Source organism: Piliocolobus tephrosceles, chromosome 1 (genome assembly GCF_002776525.5).
Source record: "Piliocolobus tephrosceles isolate RC106 chromosome 1, ASM277652v3, whole genome shotgun sequence".
Taxonomy (NCBI): Eukaryota; Metazoa; Chordata; class Mammalia; order Primates; family Cercopithecidae; genus Piliocolobus; species Piliocolobus tephrosceles.
Genome location: NC_045434.1, coordinates 129952238 through 129965058, shown reverse-complemented (window position 1 = coordinate 129965058; position 12821 = coordinate 129952238). Strand labels below are relative to the sequence as shown.

The following is a 12821-nucleotide window of genomic DNA, read 5'->3' as shown; positions in this document are numbered from 1 at the left end:
AGGAAGGAAGGAAGGAAGGAAGGAAGGAAGGAAGGAAGGAAGGAAGGGAGGGAAGCAAGGAGGCTAAAATAAGATAATGAAAGATCCAATTTATTCTTAGAAGTTTTTATTCATTTAGTCAACAGTAGTTTTTTAGGTACAGCTTCTTCCAGCCTTTCAGAACTACATGTCATTGTGATTGGCTGGAATCACAACTGGCCTAAACAATATTGCTTGCTCTCATCTGCCCTAGTCTTTCATGTTGTTGGACAACTGAGAAAGTGTATTTCCAGAACACTATCATCATAACTGCCACCTGTCCTTTTGCACCAATGTGGAACGAGCTGTTTGTACCTTTCCCCATTAAATCTAGAAGCTGTCAATACATGTCATTTTGATTACGTCCGGGAACTTAAAAGACTCGACATCTATCTACACATTTGTAAAGCAGCAAGGCTTGGGACAATGGCAGACAAGCTGGTGGTTCCCAGCTTTGAGCAAATTCTCACATTGTACCTCTGGAAGTCCCTAGGCTTTTTCCAGCTTTAGTGGAGCTACTCCAAATGCAGGGGTACAAGGGGGGCTCCAAAAACCACCACCATCTTTTCCAGCCATATCTTCATGAAAGATGAGGAGTTGAGTCTAAGGGCCTCCACACCCCCCCCCATATTTGTATCTGAACTGATGGCATAAGGGAGGGAGGACTAGGGAAGGGAATGGCCGGAGAGGGTAGTGCATATGCCCACTGGGATTTTAAAAAATGTCTTCTCTAAGAACAAGCTGCTAATCATCAACCCTGAAGTCCTGAGGCCACATGAAATAACATAAGAGGAAACCTCTAACACGTTTCCTCCATCTATTCTTTTATGTTTTAGAGGTTCTTCCTACCATAAAAGTGACTAAGCATAGTCCACAGAGGACCTGAGAAAAGAGCCAGAGCTGGACAAGGCAATGTAGACACCTCCAGTGTTCCCATTCTTGCCCACTGCCTGGCTCTTTGCACCTCTTTTGACCATTTCGTCATCTGGAGGGCACATTTTGCCTACGCCCCACCCCCAACACACACAGGCATAAGACATCCATGTTTAATGGTGCTCTTCTTTAAATTACTCCATCAGGCTCCTTACAACTCCCTGAGTAGACTTTTTTCTTTCTTTTCACCTTGTTTAGAGAAGCGCCTTAATTGTTCCTATAGACACCTGAAAGAGTTATTTATGGAAGGAAGATGAACCCCCTTTTTATGGCAGCCACTCTGCTAGGCATGTATTATTTTATTCCTCTTCCATAATATAAGGAGACAGGCATTACCATTCCTGTTAGAGAAGGAGAACCTAAGACTCACAGAAGCAACACATGTAGCTGAGAACTTACATGTGCAGGCCCTGTGTCCAGTGCTTTAGATGAAATACCCTACAGGCCCTTAACAAGTACTTGGCGAATAAATGAACAAACGAACTCAGCTAATGAACCACAAACTCAAGGTGAGTACTATCATCATACCCATTTCACAGATGACCAAACAGACTCAGTGTTCATCAGTTAGACTGCACAATATCTACTAGGAGTAGTAATCATTGGAGATGGGATTTAAATCTAGCCCTGTCTGGCAGGAAGTCAAGATTCTTTCCATTCCACTATGCTGTGTCTAAAGGAAACAACTAGAAACAAGGTTTCTATAAACCACTGCCCCCTTTCTAAACACTAATTTAAACTTTTGTAGGAGGTCACAGTGAGATTGCCTTTCCCTCACAGCACAGTCAGAATTCACATCTGAAACAGGGAATTAGAAAATCACAAAGCATCAACTGGTTGGGAGAATAAAAAAGAACATCATGAAACATTACCTAATTGTTTAGTAATGTTGTCATGCATTGTCCAAAATTGGCCTGGAACAAGAGTACAGCCAAGGAGAGGAACATAAACAGATCTTGCACTGGGATGAGCAATCTCATTTCTAGCCTTTCTGATTCATATGAGAGATGGGGACATTCAAAGTGAACTTCAGGACTGCCATGGGCCACGCACACATACTCAGGGAGAGAAAGAGCCATTGAAGGGTCAAGGCTGAAAGAATATTTACACAAGAACTCCAGCAGGGAATTAAAATGTACCATATGTTTTTGCCTTTCAAAGCATGATTCCCTTTCCTGTTTTTGTTATTCTGAAATTAAAAACATTTGGCCGGTGTGCCAGGCAGCAAAAGCAGCAGACATCCCAGGTCACCAACACCCCTCATGCCAGGCCAGAGAAGGCAATCAAAACATCTCTGACTTCAGATCATGGCTAGGCTTTGGGCTTGACAACAAATTAATGTATCACCATTACATATGATGGCTCAATGGGATCCTAGCAAAGTTAAAAAAAAAAAAAAAAAACCCGCGAGAACCAGAAACGATTACTTTAAAATTAAAATATGTGTGCTAGTGGTTTTGCCTGCTGCCTCTGGTGAGTGCTTTTACATGACGTTGCCAAGGGAACTGTTGGCTTTGCTCACTGTGGTATCACATGGAAAGTGATGAGTGAATGAATGAATAATACCAAAACCAAGGGCATCCCTCTCCCAAAATACTGAAAACATAAAACCCACTTCAACTTATTCAGTGCAGGTACTAAAAGAGAAATTGGCCAAAAAAAATTTAAAGACGATGCACAAAAATTTGAGCTCACAAAAGAGATACTAAAGAGATAATTATCTTCTTAAAAAATAGGGAGGAGGATTTTTCTTTAACTTTCAATAATTCAGTCAAATAGTTATTGCCTAAGTATATTTGAGATAAGATTTACTTTACCAAGTTTCAACATTCAACTTTTGAGGAAACCAGCTGCTGTTCGCCCATCAAGCCAATGGGCTAAGCCTTGTGCGTACATGTCTATTAAATAGAGGGCCTTGGGAACTAGCTGGAGTAGACTTGTCCAGCATGATTTCACTGACTTCGCAGTTACTGTGATTCTTCTATCAGTGTTTCACACTTAGGAGTTGGAAGCAAGCAAAAAGACATGCCAATATTTTGTATTTGACTCAAAAAGAAAAGTCAACGATGTGAGCTGGGGTCAGCCTAATTTTCCATACTTTCTCTAAGTACCTAACTCCATAATAAAAGCTGATATTCGGAACTGTGACACTGAGGTCCTTGTGGGATGCTCATTATGAAGGCTTAATTGTGTTCATTACTTAACACTTACTATTAGTGGAAAGCATACTAATGTTTTTCAGGAATTTCACAAATGAGGGAGCTGGGGTTCAGAGAGGTTAGGGGACTTGCCAAAGGTCACAGTGGGATTACCTGGACTCAGACCTGGGTCTAATCTGAGGCCATGTTTTAACGACCACACCTATTTTATAGGAGCATCCTATTTTGCAAAGTGAAAAATAATTGACAAAGCTTAGAGAGTCCAAAGAGGTAGAAACTCTAAAAATAACACATATAAGCACAGCTTAAATTGCTGTCATTCATCTAAACAAAACAAAAGACACACTCAACCAACTTACAATAATTTTCAGGCTTCCCTTAACATCAAAAGATTTGATCACCCAGTTGACAGACTTTTTGCACTTCAAGATCAGGATGAGATTTTTGACCACCTCAAGATCTTCTTGAGAAGGTCTTATATCAATTGTTATATCCACCTGGAAAGCACTGTGAATGGAAAACAAAGGCAAAGTTAAGACCTACATGCCAGAAAGTTGCAACTATCTCCCCTCTTCCAAGTCTTCATGTTTCTAGTGTCTGGCCAGTTGATTAAAAAGCTGGAGTTGATCCCAGGCCAATGACATGTGCAAAACAGATTGTTATTGCACACATAACAAAATTATTTTACATAACAATAGAAACATATGCTTGCTGATAATTAGTCACTAAAGTTTTTCTCATCTTTGGTGGAAAAGAGGTGGTTATTTAATGCAGCCACTGTTTGAAATGGACTTGAACGAACCAGAAGAGTTTACTTTTGAAGCAGTATTGTTGCTTTTTCAACTTTTAACACCTTCGATGTACAGGATTCCCATTTGGCTATATGCTCAAATTCCTTCAAAACCGAAGTAGGTGGCAGTTTGGTGAGTTGTGGGAGGGTGGTGTGGGTAGAAGGGAAGCATGGTGGTAAAAAAAAAAAATTAGGAAACTTCAGAGTAAAATAAAAGACAAAAGGCTAAAGAATTTCTTGATTTATATAAGGTTTGCTTAAGTCATTAACAATTGCTACAGAATCATATCTGCATTTACTTTCCCAAACTTCTGGATATAAGGTTATTAAAATAAAGAAAACAGATGGTCAACCAAGTGATTACTGGAAAATTGATGAACACAACCCAAACTTCTAAGAATTCGTATAAAAGAGAATTTTTTACTAAACAATAACATCCCTGTCGTTCTGAATTTAAGGGAACAGTCTTTCTTTCCATCTCAGCTTTATACACTTGTAAATCATAAAAAGGATGATATACTCCAATGAAGCCTCAGGCCTGACATTGAAGCACATTCACCAGACTGCTCCTACTCCCATTCCCATTTCACTTTCCACAAAATTCTTCAAGTTGACAGAGTGGAATCTTACCAAAATTGATCTGTAGTTTACACACTTTTAAAGTCAAACCTTGATTAGAATTTTAACCTCGAAATCCCTCTACAATATAAATTTAAATTTTTAAGTCACTAGTCCAGATTCAAAGGAAGGAGGGTGAAATGCAGGCTAACGTGGGAAAAGAACCTACTTTTTCTCCTTTTTCTTTTTTTTAAATTCCCTAATTATTCTTGATAGGGAGGGTCGAATTTCCAGTCCAGTGGTAGGAAGCTGAGAGGGAGAACAAGCGCACAAGAGAGGCAAGTTCTATCAAAAGGCTCTTTGGTATGTCCCTATGAAGGGCCACTCCAGCATACACACACACACACACACACACACACACACACACACACCAAGCACACAAGGGAGAGGCAAGCTCTATCGAATGGCTCTTTGGTATGTCACCACGGAGGGCCACTCCAGCACACACGTGCGTGCACACACACACACAGAGATTTAAAGCAAACAGCTCTGAGGGCCTAAGTGCTCTGAGGACACCATAAACAGAGCTTTATTAAAAACAAAGGTTACTAAGATGATAATTATATTAATAGGGTATATTTCGTAATTTTTCTATCAGGGATAACCTTAGTCAGAGGTGATAAAGACGGAGCAAGAGTGACTGTGTCCTGTAATTAACACCCAGAAGTTCAGAACAGGTTTCAGGAATTCATCTGAAATATCTGGGATCTAGGGACACATGCAGAATATAAAATATACCACCGGTGCTTTTACTCTCTTCTTCAAAGCTTCTGTGAAACACATCTGACGAAACACACCTGAAGCATCAATGGCTCCCTTCCCTACTGCGTGAAGCATCAATGGCTCCCTTCCCTCCTGTGTAGGATGGGCTGCACCTCTCCCTGCCTCAAGTCAAGGAAGATCTTTACTTTCATCTCTTCTCACACTCACACACTTAGACTCGCTTACCTGTAGGGGTTAGAGTTGGGGGTGATTAGCTCGATGATGTGTACTTCCTCATTCTGGGGCTGGCTGGACATCACACACCCTTCTGCTGCTTTGGGCTGAAGGTACTCAGCAAGGTAATTGAGTGAGAGAAAATTCTTCCCTATGTTGCACTTTGGAGGGAACACTTGATCTGAAAGAGGCACAGGACAATCTGTCAAACCACTGAGCTACTTGGTAACCAGATTCAAAGGAAGGAGGGTGACAGTAAAACTGAGCAAATGGCGGACACAGGGAACCACGAGCTCAAAGGATGGGCCTTTGTCTGTGAACTCCTCAACCACCGCCCTGAAATGCATCCTATTATGGTCACCAGTGACCTCCTGTTGACTAGCCCCCAACTAGGGGCCTCTTTTGGCTAAATCCTCTCCTCGCTTGTTCTCTGTGATACTTCCTGTCCTTGTCCATTTCCTCTGACCTATCTTTCACATCTCTTCCACTGGTTCCTCCTCTGCTCAGAATCTGTTTAGACCCCATCCCAGAGAATCTGATTCAGAACACCCGGGGGGGGCCTAGGCAGCTTTCTTTTTTGAAAAGCTCTGTAGTTGATTCCAATATAAACCAAGGCTAAGAACTTCTCAGCTCCTTCCTCAATCCCCTTTCTATCTCATTCTTTTCCTAGGTGATCTCAATCACTCCCATGGTTTCAACCTGTACCTGGATCATGACTCCTTTTCTGAGCAGTCAACTTATACTGTCATCTGTCTACCAAGCATCTCCTACCTAAAAATCCAATACTTAGGTATTTCATGGTCAGCATATTTAACATTCAATCCATTCTATTCCCAAATACACTCCTCCTTGGATTATTTGTTATTTCAAGTATCAGGACAGGCAACCACCTAATTAATCCTCTGACGCCCCATGTAGAATTAATCTTTCCCTCATATGTATTCCTCACAGCACTTTATACTCTGAAGATGAAAGGTAGGAGTTTGGGGGGAAACAAAGAAGGCAGACTTTCACTCTTTCTCACAATCTGAACACAGACCACTCAAGTTTATATGGCACTTTACAGTTTACAAAGTGCTTTCGCAAACATTATCTCACTGTGCTGAGAGTTGCTCACCACCTCTACCCGGGAAAGTGATGCAAGCACCAGAATCTGAAGACACCCCCCCAACGGCACATGCCATTTACACAGCACAGCGGCTGATGGGATTTCCATCCACGGGCTTAAATGTTTCAACAGAACTTGAAAGAAACTGCTGGCAGTGTGACAGCTGGGACCAGTGTCAAGGAAGTTCTAGGTGTAGCATGCTTTTTTCAGAAGGGATAATTAATCAGAGGCCTGGCACTATTATAAAACAGACTTCTGCCTTTTCCATTTTGAGGACAGGATGCCAGGGTTCAAATCCACATGGAAGTCTCACTTTGGAGTAAGGAATCAAACCAGGGGGTCCCAAGACTGGGTTGATACTGTCCCTCCCCCTCCCAACTTGTGCAATCTCCCTTGTGCTCAGGTCTGCAGCACACACTGGGGCATCATGGCTCTGGTCACCACAGCACCCCCAGCACCACCCCAGAACAAAGGGGACCAAAACCTCTGCTTGTGGGCTCGTTGCAAGAGAGAATTGGGTTTGCCCTCTGCAGTCTCCTCTAATTCCCCTCCCCCTCAGAGAGAAAAGCTCAAGGCTCCACTGACTGCCATTAGAGCAGCCTCCTTCCACATCTGCTGAGGGTTTTGCCAGATGAGCAGATGAGGTATGCACATCGTGCAGCTGCAGCCCTGCGGATGCCTCCCCCACATCACAGGATGGAAAATGATACTGGAATGGCAAGGTTGAAATTTAATTAAGAAAGAGTGTCTATGGGCTAGGGACAGGCCAGTCTGGAACTCAAGAGACTAGGGCCCTCCTGGGATTGTGGCCGGCATATCCAGTTCATAGGTGCGCCTGGTTTGTATCTGGCATATAGCCGGTATATGGTATAGGTTTCCAGAATTAACAAACAATGATGTGAGATTTGAGACAAATAACAAAATATTCACTCATGTGAAGCCACTAGGAAAGGTCTAATTGTTCAAAAGCTGATGTTATTAAGGGCTCTAGTCCCAGATGCCATTGTCACTAAGTTGAATAAGCTGACCACTTTTGTTGTGTGTGGTTTCTCCCCCGCTCCCAGACTTTACGAATGCCTGGCATGAAAACTCACACCGAGTGCCAAGTAGAAAGGAAACCACAAAGGGGAATTCCCGGGTAGAAGCCTGGCAAGTCTGGGGGCGGGGGGAGTCACATGCTTATTTGTATTTTGGGAAAAGATTGACAAATGACTTTGAGACACAGAAGGATACACTCTGAGAGCAGGAATGAACCTGGGGGTAATGCAAACATCTCATTTTCCTCTGCGGAAACTGAGGCTCTGGTGGTAAGTCAGTGTTGCTTGAAGCCTCGCAGCAAGACCAACTGGGATAAGAGCAAAACTCTTAAATTCTTCCATTCTGGGTATATAGATGAGAGCAGTTCCTAAATGTCAGCAAGCATCAGATCTCCTGGAGGGCTGAATGAAACACTGACTGCTAGGTCCCACCCCCAGAGTTTCTGATTCAGTTGGTCTGGGTTGGGCCTGAGAACTGGCATTTCTATCAAGTCCCCAAGTGATGTGGATGCTGCTGGGACAGAAATCACACTCTGAGAACCACTCAGGTTAGAGCAACCAGGCCTCATGGCCTGTGATCCCCGGGTACAAGAAAGGTAGAGCCAGGTTGGATTCTGGGAAGTGGGGGATGAGGCTTGCGCAGTAGAGTCTGAGCCGTGGTGATAAACATGATCACTTTATGGTCCACTGACCTTACCAAGGAACCTCCTTTCCCTACTGCTCCTCTCTCCATGGCGTGGCCCAGTGACTTATACTCAACTGGTGGCTGGAGTCAAGTTTCAGGGGTTCCGAAGGTGTTACCAAGGAGTTAACCAGTTTTTACTGCACCGACAGCAGGTCCTTTAAGTTGGCTTCCCCTGCCTAGTGTGCACAGGCTTAACCAATTAAGTGACAACCCGTGGCTCTCGGGGCAAGTGACTGCTGAGCTTAGAAAGAAGCTCATGCACTGCCGAGAGAACACAGTCCAACATTCTAAATGTTATTATAACAAATTTTCTTATTCTAACAAATTCCAAGGGGTAATCAACATTCTTTCATGCTATTAGAATTCTGCTTCAGAAACACGGCCCACTGGCCAGGGCTGAGAGTCTTTATTAAAAGAGATTTTTCATTTTGTCTCAATGGGATTTGACTTCTGTTATTAGCTACCTATCATGAGAGCACAGAAACAAACTTAGACTTTTTGAGCCTAACCTTCAACTAAACCCCCTCCTCTCTGCCTCAACTAAACAAGGATGTTCATCCAGGTGGACTACTTTCCTTTTTGAGTTATGCTTATTTGGCTAGGACTTAAAGTACAGCTCAGGCAACAAGCGTTAAACTCAAGAGTCAGGAAGCGTGGGTTTGGGTTCTGGCTTTGCCACTTCTTAGTAACTTGGATGTGAGCAGGTTCACTTAGCCCTTCACTAAGCCCTCTGTAAAATGGTGGAAATGACGTCTTCCTCCTGGGATTACTGTGGGGTTAAGTGGGGTGCATGTGAAGGCCCCTGAAATGGCTTCTGCATGTAGCATCCTCTTTGACGTCCGTGTCCACTGTTCCTGCCTCTGTCTCTCACACACTTTAAAGCAGCCCAGATCCAAACAAGAGCTGGGATCAAGTGTTCACTAACCCACCCTTCCCTGTCCTGTCTGTGAGGAGGTGACAGCTGCTGTAGAATTTAACAGAAAGCAGCTGGATGCTGAATGCTGGATGCTGAAGACCTGAAACACAGTGTTCACACAATCAGCTGGCTATAACAAGGACCCATTCACAGGAGCTGCTATTTCCTAGTAACTTATGGGGGGTCCAAATAGACTTAACTGAAAATACTGATTTAAAAAAGAAAGGTCTGGCCAGGTGCAGTGGCTCAAGCCTGTAATCCCAGCACTTTGAGAGAACAAGGGAGGAGGATCTCTTAGCCAGCAGTTCGAAACCAGCCTGGGCAACACAGCAAGACCTGTGTCTACAAAAAAAAAAGTAAAAATTAGCCAGGTGTGATGGCATATGCCTGTAGTCCCAGCTTCTCAGGAAACTGAGGCAGGAGAATCACTTGAGCCCTGGAGGTTGAGGCTGCAGTGAGCACTGATTGCACCACTGCACTCCAGCCTGGGCGACACAGCGAGGCCCTGAGGAAGGAAGGGAGGGAGGGAGGGAGGGAGGAGGGAGGGAGGAAGAAAGAGAAGGTTTCTCTCTTTTTTTTTTAAAGGCTTTCAAAACTGGGTTTCTGGATATTTCTATCCCTCTGTAATGCAAGGAAATTTACATAGGCAATCTCTTATCAAGACAATACACTTTTCTTCAATAATTTGTTCTTGTAATAGTCACTTGTACTAAAAATACATTTAAATACTTTTCCTCTGCTATTGTCCAAAATGTAACCTATGTCTCAGCACAACAAACTGACACAGGCTTCAGATGTTTGCCGAAGACAGGTAAGAGGAAGCCACCTGCTGACCCATTCTGCCAACTCTTACACTCCATCAGTCATCACCTCCTTCCCATACCCTCAGCTTCTCGCCTCCACTTACTTTTCTTGACTTCTGTACATGGGTGTCTTCTAAATCCCACACAACAACCTCCTCCCTATTTTTCATGCTCCTCCCTATTTTTCACTTGGCCATAACCAGGCCTGCTTCCCCAAGAGGAAAAAAGAAGGGAGGGAATATGGGGGGCGGCAGAGAGGCCTGGGGCCAAATGACCCCCTCCGGTCCCTGCCAGTTCCAACATTCCGTAATTCTGTGATTCCTTGCCCTAACCACCTGGTTTCAAAAAAGAAAACAATTGCCTGTCATAAATCAGTCATTAACCAAAGCCACATAAAATTTACCTTCCCCCACTTTAATATAAATGTTTCTTGCTATCTTGAGTTCGGTGAATGAAGTAACTGCTCCATACTCCTTTCGGGCCCAGTTTAACAGATGTTCATTTCCATGGGGGAAGTTCTTTACTTTTGTTTCTGCTGTCAAGGAGAAGTTTCCTGATGAAAACTGGACCACGGAACCCTCAGACACCTAGAGGAAATGGAATTGCATATTTAACATGGTTCAGTCACTGGAGTTGAATCATAATTAGAGAAAGCACTTCTCAGACAACTAATGGGTATTTGCAAATCGAACCTCTTCCCTTTGTTATACAGGCAGATCAGCGTTTTTAAGCAGCTGATTCAAGAAATAATCCCAAGCCTAGTCCTCCCAGACAATGGCAAAACTACCAGTGCAGGATGTCCCTCTGAACTCTGAAAGAACCTTGTGATGACGGACTGCACTGCACATCGAGTAATCATAAGAATTATCACTGCTATTTCCAAGAAATCTAAATTGAAGACCGATCTTACAATGAATGTATTTCAAGTCAAGTGGCAAGCCTTGATGAATGTTCTCATGGGCTTCTAAAAAGCCTCAGGATCAAGACAAGTGATCCCAAAGTCCTGCTAGCAACTTCCAGGTCTTCCACAGCTGCGGCATCTGCTGACAGAGTCATCACAATAGGGACACAGCGAGAGTCATCTTGGTTTATGTTCTCCTCAGCACCGAGATAAAAATGGCCAAAGGTTGCCAGCCTTTCTATCACATTGCTCTATTTCATAGCAGTGAGATGAATGTTTGTAACAGTTTATTTTGTAAGACCCCCAAACTCCCACAGATAATGAAGTCAAGAGGCTGTTAAACTGATCTAATAAAACTTTCAGGATGATTTATGCAAGTACCTCATTCTTGCTGGATGTATTTAGACCACTGCTGACCTAGCATATCAAGGTATACGTGTAATTAACACATCCAAAGGAGGAAAATCATGATTTTGTTGCTGTGCTATAATCAAATTGAGTTGCTGGTGAAATATGCATGCCATTTTTATTGGCTAGCATTTATAAAATAACTGATTTTTTCAATGTCACAGTGAAAAAATGTGGGCAAGAACGTTCACAAATTCCCAAGTCATAGAACTATAAATGTCTTGTATTAAATTTCACATGAACCGTTTATTCATAACGAAAAGCAAGCAGTTTCTGAAGTAAGACTAAGAAGCAAGTCGAGGGCAGGGATTTTATTACTCGTTCTATCACAGCAGTGTTTTGAACACACACAAAATTATATTTACCCAGCTACTGTGCTAGGCATTAATATTTTCTATACAATTATATAAACGTATCTTCTAAAAATGCTGGCAAAAAAAGTACTGCACTTAATTGATTCCATGACCTACTAATGTTGCAAGCTAAAACCTAGAATCACCCTAAGAGTTTCTAGATATCCTGATGCCCAGGCCACACAGATAGTACAGAGCTACATGTTCCATACTAGTTTTGTTTATAACTGGCATCAGGACATTCAGAAATGATTGTGACTACACTTGACAGCACTGATAGGTAGTAAGTGTGCAGTCTGTGGAAGCCCTGAATGAATCACTAATAAACTGGGTGCAAACCATAGCTATTCACAACAGCTACCACTGACTGCACACTTAGTGTGTATCAGTGCTGTCAAGTGTAGTCATGATCATTTCTGAATGTCCTGATGCCAGTTATAAACAAAACCAGTGTGGAACATATAGCTCTGACCTTGTTTTGACATTGCCTGAATAAGGAAAAAATCCTATGTCATTTTCCTGCCAAAAAATAACCAAGCCCACCTAAGTGTAACTTCTCAGAGGCTTAGCTACTCATCAACACTGAACTTCCAACAACGTTTATCTAATTTTTTGACTTTTGCACTGTAGTAAAATTTTCTTTTCACTTGTAGTAAAAAGGCATTTTTATCAAGGCTGTCACCAAAAACCCACAACAGTCCAGAGGCCTCTGTCCCACTGCCAGCACAGTTCTGAATGTTTAGACGAGAAACCCTGGATGTTCTGCTTCTTGTTTCTCATTCATGCTGTGGCCGTAAACTACAGCAACTGGGCTTTAAATACGTTATACATAAAGCACATTTTTTTCAGAGTGGAAAGCAGGATGTCGCACTGGTGCATTCCAGAGGCAAGAAAGCAAACAGCACAAACACAGAAGATACCAACGGCAACTCCGAATTGTGTCCTGAAGTAATTGAAGAGTGATGCTGTGATGAAGCTGGTGATGGGGCTGCTTCGTGGAGGAGGAACAAGTCCCTCTGCTCCCTCCAGGCATCATCCTCCTCACGGGCCAGCAGCAATAAGCTTCATACACTCAGGGCTGAGGAATTTGGAACTGGAGTTAACAGCCACTCCTCAGGCACATTCCAATAAGAAGAAAGCAAAGCTGCAGTGAGGT

General features: G+C 42.9%; 1 protein-coding gene across 2 annotated transcripts in view; it reads right to left on the bottom strand.

The window, feature by feature from the left end:
• The window catches only part of TGFBR3 (transforming growth factor beta receptor 3), a 207410-nt gene that overhangs the window by 44180 nt on the left and 150409 nt on the right, over nt 1–12821 (bottom strand). For both annotated transcript variants that reach the window (XM_023231020.2, XM_023231021.2), the window contains exons 5-7: nt 10407–10590; nt 5467–5635; nt 3470–3617 (exon numbers count right to left, since the gene is read on the bottom strand). In XM_023231020.2, the coding sequence (XP_023086788.1) occupies nt 3470–3617; nt 5467–5635; nt 10407–10590 (501 nt within the window). The remainder of the gene's footprint in view (nt 1–3469; nt 3618–5466; nt 5636–10406; nt 10591–12821) is intronic.